Source organism: Solanum dulcamara, chromosome 12, assembly GCF_947179165.1.
Source record: "Solanum dulcamara chromosome 12, daSolDulc1.2, whole genome shotgun sequence".
NCBI classification, from domain to species: Eukaryota; Viridiplantae; Streptophyta; class Magnoliopsida; order Solanales; family Solanaceae; genus Solanum; species Solanum dulcamara.
The window spans coordinates 66304867-66322768 of NC_077248.1; the positions used below are offsets into that span (position 1 = coordinate 66304867).

At 36.8% G+C, this 17902-nt stretch overlaps 3 protein-coding genes across 4 annotated transcripts; 2 read left to right on the forward strand and 1 right to left on the reverse strand.

The window, feature by feature from the left end:
- The first annotated feature begins 172 nt into the window (after window positions 1–172).
- LOC129876360 (receptor-like protein kinase THESEUS 1) lies at window positions 173–4326 on the forward strand. The gene is made up of 2 exons (XM_055951774.1): window positions 173–479; window positions 1088–4326. The coding sequence occupies exon 2, from the start codon at window positions 1531–1533 to the stop codon at window positions 4051–4053; it is 2523 nt and encodes an 840-aa protein (XP_055807749.1). The 5' UTR covers window positions 173–479; window positions 1088–1530; the 3' UTR covers window positions 4054–4326.
- A 2138-nt stretch (window positions 4327–6464) lies between these two features.
- Window positions 6465–9023, reverse strand: LOC129877790 (uncharacterized). Its single transcript, XM_055953325.1, has 2 exons — window positions 8701–9023; window positions 6465–6954 (listed from the first exon to the last, which is right to left on the reverse strand). Exons 1-2 carry the CDS (start codon window positions 8981–8983, stop codon window positions 6680–6682), a joined length of 558 nt encoding a protein of 185 aa, XP_055809300.1. The 5' UTR covers window positions 8984–9023; the 3' UTR covers window positions 6465–6679.
- A 745-nt stretch (window positions 9024–9768) lies between these two features.
- On the forward strand, window positions 9769–17700 carry LOC129877771 (ADP-ribosylation factor GTPase-activating protein AGD5-like). 2 transcript variants are annotated; one of them, XM_055953302.1, is made up of 11 exons: window positions 9769–10000; window positions 11510–11568; window positions 11720–11810; window positions 13636–13690; window positions 13790–13880; window positions 13968–14202; window positions 14311–14491; window positions 15073–15260; window positions 15834–16070; window positions 16154–16203; window positions 17291–17700. In XM_055953302.1, the coding sequence occupies exons 1-11, from the start codon at window positions 9950–9952 to the stop codon at window positions 17442–17444; spliced, it is 1392 nt and encodes a 463-aa protein (XP_055809277.1). In that variant the 5' UTR covers window positions 9769–9949; the 3' UTR covers window positions 17445–17700. The 2 variants fall into 2 exon arrangements, with proteins under 2 accessions (XP_055809277.1, XP_055809276.1); XM_055953301.1 differs by having other exon boundaries at window positions 14284–14491; window positions 17291–17699.
- Window positions 17701–17902: the final 202 nt, after the last annotated feature.

Sequence of the window (17902 nt, forward strand, 5' to 3'; positions counted from 1 at the left end):
TTTCGATTCGAATTTAATTAAATTTCAATATAAAACCACGGAGGATTGGGTCCCAATAAGGCCTGGTGATACAAATAGGCTATGTATGATTGGTTAATTTTCATGCAAAGCCTAATTAGACAATACTTTTATTTTACATCAGTTTTAATGATCATTTGGAGAACTTTAATGGCAAATTCTGCACTATCACAATCAAAGTGGCTGTTTCTTGAAAACAGCTGTTTCAAATTGGGCATGAAAGTGGGGCTCTGAAAATTCATTCTTGTGGGTCCTTTTATTTTCTTCTTCATATTTGCTATCCACAGCCTGTTAAGAGCCTAGCTGTGGAGTAGGAGTAGAGTAGCCACTGAAAAGGCTCTTCTTGATTGTGTTTGAATTGGGTCTTCTTGTTTCTTCCTTCTGGTTCACACCCATTTCAAAAGATCCAATTTTTCACACTATGAAGCTCTTCTTGATGGTGTTTTCATGGTGGCATTGAGGTAACCTGAATTGGGTCTTGTTTCTTTCTTCCTTTTGGTTCACTACAATGTCAAAAGATTCAATTTTTCATAGTGGAGTTGTATTAAAAAGCTCTTCTTGATTGTTTTGTTATGGTGGCATTGAGGTAATCTGAATTGGGTCTTCTTGTTTCTTCGTTCTGGTTCACACCCATATCAAAAGATTCAATTTTTCATAGTGGAGTTGCACTAAATAGCTCTTCTTGACTGTGTTTTTTATGGTGAATTTGCACTAGAAATCTCTTCTTGATTGTGTTTTTAGGGTGGCATTGAGGTAACCTGATTTGGTTCTTGTTTCTTTTTTCCTTTTGGTTCACATCCTTTTCAAAAGATTCAATTTTTCATAGTGGAGTTGCACTAAAAAGCTCTTCTTGATTGTATTTTCATGGTGGGATTGGGGTTTCTTTCTTCCTTTTGGTTCCCACCCATCTGATAACATTCAATTTTTCATAGTGAATCTCTATTTGACTGTATTTTCATGGTGGCATTGAGGTAACCTTTCTTTTGGTGCACGGTTCGAAACTCGGTGGATAATTGGCACGCCCCTTTACCCTTCTACACTTAAATACCAGGCTTTTTGTCTGCATCAGGTTCATACTCGTTACGTCCGTCTAACTCACACATCCGGCATAGGCGTTGCACTCTTACCACTGAACCAAAGCCCCTGGGAGCATTTCCAATCTGAAGTCTGGAGGAAAGTAGTTAGCTCAGATCTTTTCTAACAATATTTTTTCTAGTTGTGGTGTTAATCATAGTTTATCAGTAGTTTCCTGTGATTTTTCAGTCAAGAAAGCTTTTTCTCTATCAAGATTGCTCTAGATAGTTGATAAAGGTCTATAATTCTATAGTGTAGGTTCTCAATATCATCTGGGGAATTGGAACTTTGCTTATTCAGTTACTTAGAAATCGACATTGAGGCATAGTTATTGTTGTTGTTGTAACTGCCTTTGAAAGAAGAAATTCAAAAAGCTGTCTTTAGAGTTTTAATTTTCTTGTAGAATTGGAGTTTAGATTTAGCAATAGGCTCTTTAGGATGGTGAATTTGAGAACAATGTCATGGATTCCTTTAGTTCTAGCTGTAGTTGTGTCTAGTTTTTCGACTCAGGACTCGAATGCTGCCTTCATTCCTGCTGATAACTACTTGCTCGCGTGTGGATCATCACAAAATGTGACCTATATCGGCCAGACATATGTTCCTGATTCTCTGCATTCTTCAGGTGCTTTAGAAAGTACAGAAAATTCTATTGCTGAAACGTCCAATTCTACTGCTCCGTTTTCAATCTATCAGTCAGCCAGAATTTTCCATAGTACGGCGTTTTACAAGTTTGATATTAAGCAAGAAGGCCACCATTGGATCCGTCTCTATTTTTACCCTCTTCCAGGGCACAACTTAACGTCTGCCTCAATCACAGTGGTCACAGAAAATTTTGTTCTGTTGAACAATTTCAGTTTCAAGAGCTATAATGGATCATACCTTTTTAAGGAATACGCGATCAATGTCAATTCAGATAGTTTGATTCTTGCTTTGATCCCTTCAAACAACTCTGTTGCATTTATCAATGCCATCGAAGTTGTATCAGTACCTGATGAATTGATACCTGATCAAGCAGTGGCTTTATCTCCCGTAGCACCTTTCAGTGGCCTTTCTGGACTAGCCCTCGAAACTGTTTATCGTCTAAACATGGGCGGTCCTCATCTCACTGCTCTGAACGATACCTTGGGAAGAACGTGGGAGAATGATGTGAAGTACTTGCACGTCAATAGCTCAGCGGTGAATGCTTCAGTTAACCCATCAAGCATAAAGTATCCGGCTACTATAACTCCTGAAATAGCACCGAATTGGGTTTACGCTACTGCTGAAACCATGGGAGATGCAAATGTACCTAATGTGAATTTCAATATCACTTGGGTGTTCCCTGTTGATCCGAACTTCATGTACTTCATGCGGGTACATTTCTGTGATATTGTGAGCGAATCTTTGAATAGTCTTCTGTTCAACCTATACATTAATAATGACGCTGCTCTATTGGACCTAGACTTGTCAAACTTAGCTGGAAATTTGGATGTACCGTTATACAAGGATTTTGTCTCCAATTCCTCGGTAAATTCAAGTATTCTGACAGTGAGTGTTGGTCCAGAGGTGAGCGCTGATTGGATAAATGCAATTATGAATGGACTGGAAATCATGAAGATCAGCAATGAAGCTAGAAGCTTGAGTGGGGTTCAATCTGTTGAGACTCTCTTTATGTTGCCTCACAAAAAGAACAAGTTAGTTGTCATTATTGGTTCGGCCTTAGGAGCATCAGCTGTTTTGGCGCTTATTGCGTTGTGTTGTTGCTTTTTTATAGCTCGAAGATCAAAGACTTCCAACCAAGGACACCCATGGATTCCGTCCTTGTATGGGAACTCTTTAACTTTGACGAAAACAACAGCTTCTCGGGGAACAGCAAGCTGCATCTCCTTGGCTTCACCGAATGTTGGACGATTCTTTAGTTTCCAAGAAATAATGGATGCAACAAACAAATTCGACGAAAGCTTGCTACTTGGTGTTGGTGGTTTTGGTAGGGTCTATAAAGGAACAATGGAAGATGGGACTAAACTTGCTGTCAAAAGAGGAAATACAGGATCTGAACAAGGTATAGCTGAATTTCAAACTGAGATTGAAATGTTGTCCAAACTTCGCCACCGTCACCTCGTGTCTTTGATTGGCTATTGTGATGAGAGGTCGGAAATGATTCTTGTTTATGAATACATGGCAAATGGTCCTCTCAGAAGTCATCTTTATGGAACAGATCTCCCACCTCTCTCGTGGAAGCAGCGTCTTGAGATTTGTATTGGTGCTGCCAGGGGGCTGCATTACCTCCACACAGGTGCAGCTCAGAGCATCATTCACCGCGATGTTAAAACCACCAACATACTTTTAGACGAGAACTTTGTGGCTAAAGTTGCTGACTTTGGTCTTTCTAAAGCTGGACCGGCTCTTGATCAGACACACGTAAGTACTGCTGTTAAGGGTAGCTTTGGATACCTTGATCCTGAATACTTCCGGAGGCAGCAGCTCACAGAAAAATCAGATGTCTATTCATTTGGTGTTGTTCTAATGGAAGTTCTCTGCACCAGACCTGCATTGAATCCAGTCCTTCCACGCGAGCAAGTCAATATAGCCGAGTGGGCAATGATTTGGCAAAAGAAAGGCATGTTGGATCGGATAATGGACTCGAATCTTGAAGGGCAGGTGAATCCAGCCTCCCTGAAAAAGTTCGGGGAGACAGCTGAGAAGTGTTTGGCTGAGTACGGAGTTGATAGACCTTCAATGGGGGATGTGTTATGGAACCTAGAATACGCTCTTCAGCTTGAAGAAGTCTCATCAGCATTGTCAGAGCCCGATGATAACAGCACAAACCATATCCCTGGCATACCATTGACACAAGTTGAGCCATTCGACAACAGTGTTAGCAATATCGAAGGGATAGTTAACTCAGGAACAGATGATGATGCAGGGGATGCTGCTACTAATTCCGTTTTCTCTCAGCTGGTAAATCCGCGAGGAAGATGAGGAGAAATACTCCCTCGTATAAGTGTTTGAGTGTAGTATTGAATCAAATTTTTCGTACTAAAATGTTTGAGTGTGTATTGTATATGATTGATGTACCTAGCATATACGAAGAAATTCATCGTTCAAATACTGCCATTTGTAGTAATGTTTCCATTGTTAAATAGGTGATGCATTGCCCTATTTATCTGATAGATAGTCATGAATATGTATTTGTAAAAGCATTATAAATTGTATCCATTCATAGATAACAAATATTAAGCATATGTTGCCATACTCTTCTGTTTGTTACTTTTGGTTCAATTTATTTGTTTGGTTTTGACTTAACAGAGAACTTTAAAAAGTGAAGAAGACTTTTGAATGTTCTGATCTTAAATTAAAGATATGTAGAAATGTACCAAAATGTCCTTTAATCTTGTAGTCTTAAACATGTCGCGTGGAAAGTTGGAATTAAAGAATTGTCAAAAAGTGAGAGAGACATTTTTTTGAAACGGACTAAAAAGTAAGACAATCAAATGAAAACGGAGTATCATACAAACTTATATTGGAAATTCTGTTTCTACTTCCTCTTGATTGAGTATTATGAAAATGGTCATGAAATTGTTCAAATTATCATTGCATATATCTTTCTGTTTTCAATAACTTGAGGTCGCTATTCTAGAAGATCTTTACTTCACCTTTGGTTGAAGCCGCCATCAAATTTAAATCATGAATCTACCTCTATTAGTTCTCAGAGGAGCAGTTCTTGAAATAAGTCGGATCTTATCTTGTGTACTCCTAGTTCAAAGGCCATCATCATCTGCCATCATTCGAATACAGTCAAACTTCTCTATAACAGTCATTCTCAATAAAAACTAAGTATTCCTTGGAACCTATAACATCCAGAAAGTATCAAGACAAACAACGTCATTATAGAGAGGTGTAAATGTATAACTAATTCAAGTATTTGGACAATTTCTATTCAATGCCCTTGCAGGTTTTACACTTCTCTGTAACGATCAAGTTTTCATTGGAACCTATAACATCCACAAAGTATCTAGTCAAACAACGTCATTATAGAGAGATTTAGTTGTATAACTTATTCAAGTATTTGGACCATTCTATCCAATATCTTAGCAAGTTTTGACATATTTCAACACCAACCATGCTCCTCAGAGATTCGTCGTAAAAGTATGTTCCCAGTCCCCCTCTGACAATTCCAAAAAAGAGCTTACACTACCTATACATATGATCAACAACCACCAACAAAGTTTTATTACAATCAAATCTCTCGGTAAAGACATCGTTTGTCTAGATATTTTTTGGATGTTGTAGCAAAATGCTATTGTAGAGAACATATAATATAACATTACATGAAAATCAATTCCAAAGAAAACTTGATTGTTATAAAGAGGTATAAGTGACCAGAGGTGAATCTACAATTTGAAGTTTATGAGTTCTGCAATAAAATCACAAATTAATATATGTAATAATTGGATTCACAAATAAAAATATTTATTGTGATATATATATATGCACGCGCGTTCGCACGCGTGCCCTAGATCCCGCCACTGGTTGTGACTGTGTAGACTGTGTAAGTTAATTACTGGCAAGAAGCAATGCAACTAACTAGTACTCCATCCATTTCAATTTGTTTGTCAGGCTTTTCTTTTTAGTCCGTTACAAATAGAATGTCTTTTTTTTCTTTTTTGACAACTCTTTAATTTTAATTTTCCACATGTCATGTCTAAGACCACAAGACTAAAAGACATTTTCGTACATTCAACGTATCTTTAGTTTAAGACCACAACATTCAAAATTCTTATTTACTTTCTTAAACTCCGTATAAAATCAAAATCAGATTAACAAATTAAAATGGAAGAAGTAATAATTTACAATTTCACAAATATAGTACTCAAACCTCTAACCCCGGCATTATTAACCAAGGGATCAATACGTCCGAATGCCTCAATGTTACCACCATCCGCGGTTACGCCTAGCTCGACCCCGACAGCACGTCGGGCCGGAGCTTCCGCATTACTACTACTACTATTAATGTGGTTGCAGAGAGACTTCAGCTTGTCTACGCGACGAGCTGAAGCAACGATCCTGCAACCCGCTTTTGCCAAGTTGATAACTTATTCGAATAGTTGCTTTTTTTTTATACCAAAATTTTTTCGGCAGTACATGTACGGTTACCCACTAAGGCACTAACTTAGGAGGATAGGCAGTCCTAGTGTTTTTTGTTTATACCGAGATTTGAACCCTGATTTGATAGGGTCTCCACAACTTCAGTGACCATTAGGTCACACCTTCGGGTGCTTCGAACAGTTTATTTTAGAGCACACACTAAAACTGCACAATGAAGACATAGACCTTAAAGAGGGCAAGCGTTTAAAAATTGTCAAAAATAGCTTGGGTTGAAAATGGTGAGAGGCTGGGAGACAATGAGTGTAAGTTTGGTATTCAAAACACATAAAAAGCATGTTTGATTGATCAATATTGTATTTAACATTTATATATATATATATATATATATACTATTATACAACTAGATTGCTTGAATTCCCCAAAAACGTTACAGAAGCAGCAATGCAATATTCCGAAAGATGAACTTTGCAGATCCCGAGCCAAGATTTCCTGCTTTTTTTTACAGCTGAGAGCGAATGAAAACCTTTTTTCTATTAGATTTTAAAGGCGTCGAACTCTTGATTGGCTCATCAGAGAACTCAAAGGAATCCAACCCCGTGATGCATTTAGTTGATACCTCATTTTGCTGCTTCGTGTTATTCATGTCATCCTGAAGTTTCTCCATCTTTGCTTGCATCTCCTCCATCACAGCAGTAACATCTTGTTTCTCAGCTCTACTGGAAGGACGTGAAGGCAATTTATCCTTTAATCCCTCCTTCATAATTTTACTGCTGCCTGCATAAACGATTAAACATGTGAAAATCCATTTGGTACATAAATGTTCAATGACGATATTAGCGATATACATCAATCTTCATAAGATGTAAATCCTAGCAGGCAGTTTTCTTGGGTCACGACCATCAATGAGAATATAACATCAAGTATAGCTAACTCCAAAGGGGTCAACAATCAGCTGTTTGTATTACCCAAATCCAAACATGTAAGTCCCAGTATTGACAAGGGTATTCTAAGAAACCCACTGTGCTGGCTATTCCATTGGTATATGGAATTAGGTGGGATCAAAATGTGTCATGTTAACAAGGGAAATAGGAGAGATTGTTTATGTGCGCCTAGCACACATCATGCCATTACTATCTTTGCCATTGAACCAGAGTCCTGAGTGGCAAAACTCTCAGTTTATTATCTAACCTTGCTGTTCAGGAGAAATGCTCCACATTTTTTTACTATGCATGCTGTAGAGAGCTAAAACACTTATTTTACCTTTTACTTCATTCTTTCGGTTAACCTTTATCTCTTGAGCACACAGGGGATATCAACTTATTAAAAGATGATTTTAGGACTCACAAAAGTTGATTCTATCGTCAACAAGAACGAGGAAACTAAAAGGGCAAAGATAGGAAATTTAGCTGTGTGAAGTCATGGAAATCTTACTGCATCAGATGCAAGCTTAGCTACTACTATTTTCGTCCATGCAATAAAGGTCATGCTCCATCTAAAGTTCATCAAGAAGATAGTACATCGCCAAAATGGAGCAGTCGAAGCCAATCACTCAAATTCTAGAGTTCTATATCATACAAATGGCCTTGCAAGGGTCGCCTCCAACTCCCCCTCCTTCCTCACTAATGAACACGTGAAGCTTATGAGCATTAGAATAGTATTGCAGTAGTCCAGAGTAAAAACAGTATGCTAATAACTATATTGACTCTGCACCACAGAAGACGATCCAATTTCAAGGTCTACCTTACCAAGGGTAACACATTGCAGTGAGAACAAATGAACACACTGCGTAATTGGTCTTAGATGCATCGCATACAGCATTTCGCAGCATAAATGGCTTCCACTTGCAGGCGGATTAAGTAAGTGGGTGTGAATGACTAGTATACATCCTACCCCCTACTTTGCATCAAATGCATGCGAACCTAGTTTAAGTATGAATATTTTTAAAAAGTTTCCACTACTGATATACATAATTCACTCCAAAGGCAGAACCAAAGCTAAAATATACCAATACCTCAGCTACCATAGTACAATAGCTTGTACAATACTACTCTCTCCGTATGGATCGACACATAATTTATGAATGAAATGAAAGCTTTTGAAAACTGTGGTCTTACGCATTTCATTTGTATTTGGGTGGCTATATAATTTTAGAAACTTGTGGCCTTAAACATGCCATAACATTTGCAAAGAAGAAGAAATCCCTTATATTTTCCTAATTTCACGAAAGGAAGAATCAAGGGAGAACAGTTAAGTGTAAGTTAATTGTTTCCAAATTTAGCTAAATGCTTAGGAGTTCGATTCAATGCTATCAATTTAGAAACACAGCTGATTACGCATAAAGTAAAGCTTAACCTCATCAATATACTCAACGAAAACACACTAATTCCAACATCAAAATTCAGAAATCAATCGAACAAACAATTAACTGTAGCTCTATCTGAAATAAACAACGTAGATTCGTAGAATTCATAACTCCTAAAAACTAATACTGCGCATAAGAGAAAGAGAAAAAATTCTAACCGGCAACGGTTTTGAGAGATTCGTCTACAGCAGAGACAAGAGCAAATTTGCTTAGCTTTGAGAGAATCCGGCCGATCTTTTCCCGGCCGTCGGGGTAAAAAACGTACTCATCGGTTTTCTGAGGGCCTTCGTACTTAACCGGACTTCCTATTTTGGAAACAGCCGGTGTAATACCGGCGGCACCGTACCGACCTTCTGAAGCGTACGCGTTTGACGGTTGCTTCTGAATTTTCCGGTTAAAAAGCCTGCCGGCGGCTGCTCGGAGTTCGTCGAAAATGCCCATTGCTCGGTTCTAATATAAGGGAAATTGCTGATTTTTTGTTTTTATATCGTCTTGTATTTATCGTTGCGTCGATGACGTTTTAAGTGATGCATGTCGTATTATTGAATTTTGTTTTGTTTTTTCATATGATATTCAATAACTATTGAGATCTCGTTAAATCTAAATATGACTCATTTTTCAAAGGAACACTTTTAATTAAAAAAAAAGTAATTTAATATTCAAATACGAAATTTAGATAAAATGGCGTATGGTAAGCTTCCTCACTTTCAATCATATATATTTAAGATTGTGAGTTCGAGTCACCAATAAAATAAGAAAATGATGAATCACGATCACGCCATGATTCATGTTGATATACATTATGAAGTTATTTGATTTAGAAGCAAGTAATGCATAGAAATTATTTATTATTATTAAACTTTTTATTATTTTATAGTTTAATTTCATGTATTGTTAATTTTCATATTCTTATTATATATTATTTCGAATAGAATTATATTATATATTTTTGTGTATGTAAGGCTAGTTTATGCTCGCCCAACTAATTTTATGGAGCACTTATTATCTTTGTTGATAGTTTAAATAAGTAAATAGAATAATTGATAATTTAAGATTGTAAAAAAAAATAATAGCATAGATGTATTTTTCTTATTACTCGCTCAATATTTAATAAAAGAATTTTATATATTTAGTCAAGATAAAATAGTTAACCAGAGTTATTGTAATATAAAAATATGATCTATGTAAAATGTATTAGATGGTATATTTTATTTTTCTAAAAAAATAAAAAAATTCGTGGATGATTATAAATACTACCAAATTTGTCGAATCCATTTCAATTTTCTTCATCCAGCTACACTCATCGGCGATCATATAATCGTGAAATTCACAGAGAGGGAGAGGAATTAGATCGGCGATAATTTTCCGGTATCTTCTCCGTTTCCGGTAACTCCGGCGAGCGGCAATATGAATGATAAGGCCAGCGTAACAAAGGAACTCAATGCCAAGCATAGAAAGGTTAAAATCGACTCAAATTTCTCAAATTTTTTTCGTATTACGTACGTTTGTTCTTATTTCGATTTTGATTGCGGAGTGTTTATTACAATTTCGGTTATTGTTTGGTGTAACGAATATATGTTGTATAGATAATTAATAGCTGAACCTTGTGGTTAATTGGTTATGATATTTTGATTATTGAAAGGATGATCTGCTTCAAAGCAGGTGGTTAAATTGTTGCCATAATGGAAATAGAGTGATATATATTTGAAGGATCAGTTTTGAATGCGAGAAAATTGATAGATTTTCAGGAAAAAAGAGGAAAATTTGAGGTTTTGAACATGCAGGGTTGGAATTGGCTTCTCTTTATCATGATTAATGAAAATTCACATGAAGTTTGAAATGACGTCAGATTAATGTTGCTCTATGGATAATTATTACGTAACTGAATCCTTGTGGTTATTATATTTTGAGTGATGAGTGCTGAAGTGATGATCTGCTTCAAACCGGGTGTTTAATCTGCTGTGCTAATGGAAACATAGTGCTATATGTTTAAATGATCAATTTTGGATGCGAGAAAATGGATAGATTTTCAGGAAAAAAGAAGAAATATTTGAGGTTTTGAACAGGCAGGGATGAGATTAGCTCCTCTTTAGCCTGATGAATGAAATATCTAATGAACTTTGTTGTTTATTAATAAGATAGATCAGAAGAACAACCAACTTGATTTCCTTGAGCTGTTAGGGATCATTTGGTACGTGGGATAAGGTGGGTTATTCCAGGATCAGCCAAACACAATATAAATCTAATCCCAAACATCCACCTTATCCCATCAAACTGGGGATTATTTTATGCAACCTCCCAGGTGGGATAAATAAGTCCAAGGATTATAATCCTGGGATAATTTAGCCTATGTACCAAACGACCACTTAATTGATAAGTCTAAATGTTAGCTGGTTCTAGCTAACATTGTTAATTGTTTTAAATAAGAGATAGTGATCAAAAACACACTTGAACTATCACTTTTTTCGCAAGTTTCACACCCCAACTATCAGTTATTCCATTTTCCTATCTAAACTATCACCATCTAACATAGATGGTGATAATTTTGGTAGGAAAAGTAGACATCTACGAGTAGTTAAGCCAATCACTTACTGAAAGTGTACTCTTTCAGTGTACTTAAATTTTAATTGCCAAAGTTATACTACAATCCTTAGTTTAAGGCGTTAAATTATATGTAGTACCATGGAAGTATTCTGCAAGGAAACACACGTTGTAATCTTTCTTAGTGGTGTACTTTCACTTGTCTCAAATTAAAAATGGAACTTTTTTCACAAATCGAAGCGAATAGCATGGCTTAACACATAGGATACTGTAGGGTAGGGAAGATTATCACCATTCAGTGGTCTGATTTATATTTTTCTACTCAGTAGTGCTTTTTGCCGACACAATTTGTTTCCTGGTTGATCTCATTTTCCTTTTCCACATGCATTGTGTTTCTATGTAATGCTGGACTGTGTTTGTCAGCAGATTCTTGAAGGACTCCTTAAGTTGCCAGAGAACAAGGAGTGTGCAGATTGCAAAGCCAAGTATGTACATATATTTGAATTTGATAGTGTCGCGTTCAGAACTTATGCTTCTGAGAGGATTGTTGACATTAAAAGGAAATTGTCTTTAATATATGGACTTATTTGAGAATCTTGCAATAGCTGTATTCTTTTTTCTTTTAATTCAATGCAGAGGTCCTCGATGGGCAAGCGTGAATCTGGGGATTTTCATATGCATGCAATGCTCCGGGATCCACAGAAGTCTTGGAGTACACATATCAAAGGTAACTTATTGACCTCATCATGTCTGAGATTTTCTAGATATATCTGAACTATGAAATGATGCAACAATGCATGTTTTAATTTCTAGGTTTTATGATAATTGAAGTGATCATGGTCTACAATCCTACAGTTTATAGTAGTCCTTTTTTGTTTACTTATAAAGGCTAATATTCTTGATTGACGTAAGAACCATTTGAACTACTAAATATAAGGGCTTGTAGATACTAGTACAACGTCTCCTATCCATAGATATATGCCCGCCTTTATACAGTTGGATACAAAAATATCTATTTTAGAAACAGGATTTAAAGAAGTAGATCTTTTAGCCCCTTGTAGCCGTGAAGGAAAAATCGGACTATTCAGGGGAGCTGAAGTGGATAAAACAGTATTGCTAAAGCTCATGGGGTGAATCTGTGTTTGGCGGAGTGGGTGAGAATATATATATATTTCTTCCTTATGAGTTATAGTCTCAATAAGAATGCTAGTTCGTTCATATATTATGATATGAATATACCACATCAATTCATTATGTATGGATGATGAGATTCCATTGCTACAGAGCCAATTCTAATAGACTTATTGGAGGGTACCATTGGCGTTCATCCAGTAGGAATTGAACCTATGAATTTATCAATTATGAGTTGGGTGCATCCTCCCTTTTCCACTCATTCGTAGGGGTCAGCCATAGTTTCTAGATAACCCTAGCCAAGATTCCGATTATGATAGAGTAGCCTTGCCTTCCTATATATATATATATATAAAAAAAAAAAATCATAATGTCTAATCTAGCTTGCGTGCACCTCGACTATTGTTACGGGATATCTGCTATCTCCCACCAACACATGTAACAGTTAACTTTGTCCGCCAAGACTTGGACAGATGCGAAGAAATCACCTCTTATTTTTTGCCTCATCTGGAAACTGAACGTGAGACCTCTTGATTCTCATCCCACTTTATTGACTACTAGGCCAACCCTTGGGAGTGCATTGAACTACTAAATATTATGTGAAAAGCATACTTATCCTTTTTTCAGATGACAGACCCCTACTGAAATACGTTTATCCTTGGATCACCAAGATGGAGATGGCTATACATCTATTAATTCACCTTAGTTATGACTTTATGGTCGGCATTGAGAATGCTTTTCACCATACGTACATTGTACTTTCTCTTCCCACCTGAATTCTATCTCAAGTGGAGGGATTGAAAGTTTTTAATGTACTGTGCTTGAACAGCATTCTACTTTTACTTGCCTCTATGGCTGAAATTAATGGCTCAATGAGGGCAGTAAATCGAGTAGGACAACGTGTGCATTATACACTGTTTGTTCAACTTGCCTCAAAAAAATTGGGGGTCTCGAGTAGGGAAATAAACCAGGATCGGTTCTCGGTTTCTCGGGCCCCGATAACTGTTATTTCTAGTTATAAACCTTATGCATAAATACTACATAATCATGTGCATTCCATCTACCTCCTCCTTAGCCACAGCTTACTGGAGTAGGGGTTCCACCACTGATTACTAAGTCCTGGCCTCTCCTCTTTGCTCAACTGCCAATTTCTCCATCTCTTTGTGTGGGCATCCGTCTTCTCTTGCCTATCTTTGAAAGTATTGTCTCAGCATGCCATCATGTTTGTTACCAACACATACATTTTGGCCTAGCAAGAAAACTTGGGAAGTGCTTGCTTGCTTATGATAGATCAATTATGAGAATACGCAATACATGCCCAGCGTCATGCTCTTTTTTTAAGACTGTTGTTGGATATGCGGACGGTTCTTATTATTTAATATATTTTTGTTCTGTTTTCTGTTGTTTGTTTATTTTTGCAGGTTCGATCAGCTACACTAGATACATGGCTTCCTGAACAAGTTGCCTTTATTCAATGTAAGGTTTTTTTAATGTGATACAGAAGTAGCCTAAAATTGTTGATCCGATACATAAATGGCATAATTGTTTGTAATCCCTTTTCTGATGCTGGAATAGCAATGGGAAACGAGAAGGCAAATAGTTATTGGGAAGCAGAGGCTCCTTCAAATTATGATAGAGTTGGTATTGAGAATTTCATCCGTGCAAAGTATGTCCTTACAAATTCCTGGCTTAAGCAATCCTTCAATCTAGTATTTCGCAATTTCATCGAAGGCAGTACCTGTGTTTTGTGTAGGTATGAAGATAAGAGGTGGACCCCTAAGGAAGAGAAGGAAAAATCAGCTTTCAGGATTCAAGAAGGGAGGGCCACAGGGCGACAACAACAACATTTTGACAGAAGTGTGCAGGAGCATTCTAGTTACTCCGGTGGGTCATCTGATGAGAGGGTAATCGTACAACGCCCTACCACAAAGAAAGACATACCTGCTGCTAGATTCAGTATACCTATGCCTCCAAGAGGACCAGAGCAAGTACGTCAAACTTAAATTCACCAAGCCGGTTTTTTTAGATCTGTTCAAAACTTTGAATCTTATAGTTCAACTCATGAAAAGGTATCTTCGGGTGTGTTTCCTCACCAGACAAGTCAGACGACACAACCAATTCCAGTCACTGAATCTGCAAAGCAGGTCGCAGAAGTAGCCAATCCTCCTAAAGTTGATATTGCTACTGATCTTTTGGACATGCTTTCTATGGATTCTCCAAATGACAATGGCGCAAGTGCCGCTTCTGTAGATGATAACTCATGGACAGCTTTTCAATGTATGTTAAGTCACAGTTTTGTTAGAACTGACCTTTCTTTATCTCTACTTTATCTTTACCTTGGAAGAGGGCATGGTCAATCCCAGCGGAGACAAAAAATTTAGTTGATCTCCTCCCGTCTACCTAAGTCTTGGTAGACAAGTTACGCAAACGTAACTTTATCTCTACCTTCCTCTTTAGCTTGAGGGAGAACATGGGTTCAAATCCCAATAGGGATAAAAAAAGTTATATAATCTCCTCCCATTTGCCTAAGCCTTTAGTAGGCAGAGTTACCCAATAATAATTGTACTGGTGGAAGAGTTCTTGTTGCAGTTGGATTAGAGGGGTGTGCAGGTTAGCTCAGCCACCAACATTATAACCAAAAGAAAAAAAAGAGCATGAGCATTTATTTGGCCATTTCTTTCTCTTTCTAGTATGATCCATAATTTTCAGTTCCTTCTGTTTCTACTTCTGGAAGAGGGAAGAGAGAATGATAGTTTGAGAAAAGCAACAGCTTGAAAACACACAGGAACCTGTATTACAGTTGCTATCTCGTTTCTTTAGCTCATTTTTATTCTAATCAAACCTTGTAAACTTCTCAGTTTCTCAAGAAGAAGAAGAAGGAAAAATTGGTGTTGCAAAATCTGATCATCGGAAATGTCAATCCGCTTCTGCAATTGATGATTTATTCAAGGATTCATCAACACTGTCATCATCAGTTTCAACTTCTTCCTTGTCCGAGAAGCTTCCGAAAGATGTCAAAAATGATATCATGAACCTTTTTGACAAGGTACTATATCATATTTAAAACTGGAGCTTTAGGTTTTTGTTGGTCTTTTTTTTTTAGAAGGTGCAAGTACTACACATCGAGGATAAAATGAGATAGGTCGCGTAAGATGGTTTGGTTATGTCCATTGTCCTGCATCGAATCTCCAGATGCAACGGTCTATAGGTGCGAAAATATGGTGAATGTAGGTGTAAAAAGGGAACAAGGTAGACCTAAAATCACATGGAAGAAGTTGTCTAGAAAGACCTATAATCTCTAGGAATCCGTGCGGAACTAGCATAGAATAAGGCGCATTGGAACAAAGAAATCTATATAGGATATAAGGATACCTATTAACTTGGACTATATTTTAGTCCTGTTAGTATATTCACTTTAGGTACTATTTTTTCCTAGGAGTCTCAGTCTTATTTGAGATTTATATGCCAATAGAAAATATATTATTATTGTTATTGAACTTAATTGGGGCAACATGATCAATGAGGATTCTTATAGTTGTCCTCAACTTGCTTGGGATTGAGGCGTAGTTCTATATAGTCAAAAAAAACCATTTTATCTAAAATGATGTACTTTCTGCAGTCCAATATGGTGTCACCATTTGCCATGCATCAGCAACAACTCGCCCAGCTAGCTCAACAACAGTCTCTTCTAGTGTCTGCTGCTGCTGCTAGTGGCACTTTGAAAATGCCTGGGGATGTTCGACAAGGCCCAAATGGCTCCAACATAGTAAATCAAAGTTGGCCACATGTAGGCTACCAGTTTCCTGGAATGATGATGCTAGCCAGTGGAAAGACTGAACTGGAGAAATATTTGCAGGTAAAATGCATGAATACTGAATTTTTATTGAAATGTTGCCTATAGACTCTGCTAAAAACTGTTTTTGTTTGCTTGTAAACTAGGTGGTAGCAACACATTCAGCTGGAAACTTTGTGCCAGTTTCAACATCCAGGTACTTACTTCTTGTTATATGTCATTTGTGGACTGTTGTAGATTGGTCTCATAACTGCTAGATTCAGATGCAACAATTTTTTTGGAAGACATTATCTGAAGTGAAAAACCTAAAGATGGGTTCTGTCTAAATAAAATAAAAACATTAATTAGACAGTCTATCCTCAAGGTTTTCACTTCAGATTACGCCTTCTGTCCCATGGCTAATAGGCAGAAGCGTAAAATAGAGAACTGTAGCATAATAAAACGAGGAAAATGAATAAAATTAATCATCAACTAAAGCAGGGCGTCCTGTAGATCTATTTGACTTTTTTCCTTTTACTAATCTGAAAAGTCAGAGCATTTAATTTAGTCAAACCATAACATAAAATCTTCCTTGATAAAAGAACTGCATCAACTACAAATTTTTATGACAATTGATGTGATGATTAATTACAACTACTGCAACGAGGGGTGGGGATGTTAGACATCATGTGGTCAGTTTTTAAAACAAGACATGTGTATTGAATTTCGATACTGAAAAAGAAACCATTTGTACGCTCATAATGCAAGTTGGATGACTTTCGAATAGTTCATAGATCAAAGGAATCAATTACTAAATTTGAATTTCTGTACTTGCCAAAGTGGCTTTAGAAACCTGCAATATTCTCGTCAGTAATAAAATTATCTATCTTATAACTAATAGGTTTTGTAAACCTGAAGTTTAACATTATACTAGTTTACAATCTATCTTAAATAGCTGTGTCATTGGCATGCCACCTGATTTTGATTGTCAAGTTTATACGATAGCATCTTGTTACCATCATTTCCCTTTTCAAAATTCCATTGTCGGAGAACCAGTGCAATATATGTATCTTTACCAGAATGACGGGTGGATGCAAATTTACTGCTATCGAGATCATCTGAACCTAGTACTTTTGATGCGGAGTTTTAATTATGTGCAAATATTTACTAAAAATGCAACATATAGTAGATATGAACCCATAAAACTTAATTTTTGGATCCACCTCTGCAGAATGCAATATACTAGAGAGTATAGCTGCTATAAACCTGGGCGCCATTTTAATTTCTCCTCTTGTATATTGCAGTGTTTATCAAACGGGACAGAATTATTCCGGCAATGGTACAGTCCCCTCTGTACCAAGCGGAGATGCTGCAACCACACTTTCCTCGAGTTCTACACAATCGACAAAAGAAGACGACTTTTCATCTTTGACTCAAGGCATGTTCTCGAAACGCTGAACCTTTCTGAGTATACTAGTTTTCGGATCATAGTATACATATAGAATTTTAATAGAAGAATAGCTACACAAAGTGATATGTGTTACTTAGGATATTTTAAATTATTGTAAAAACGCAACCTTCAATTTTCTTCATATCTGTTGATTAATATTTGTAGGTAGGATAATAAAAGATATTGAACAGCTTTCTTTCAGAAGCAGTCCTTTTTCAAGAACAGAAACAGCTAAAGTTAAAGTTCAACTTCTAAAATAAGATTTATTTAACGTATTTTGTAGTTCAATTCTGTTTAGCAAACTTTATTTATACATTTGGGGTCAATTGGTTTTGTAGTTCTTATAAGAGATTTTTATTTTTATATAAGAGTTATTTGCTGGGTTAGAAGTGTACCAAGCTATCGTGTGAGATGCTTGAATTGTGAGATTACGAACGTCATAGCATCACAAGCCGGCAATGGTTGA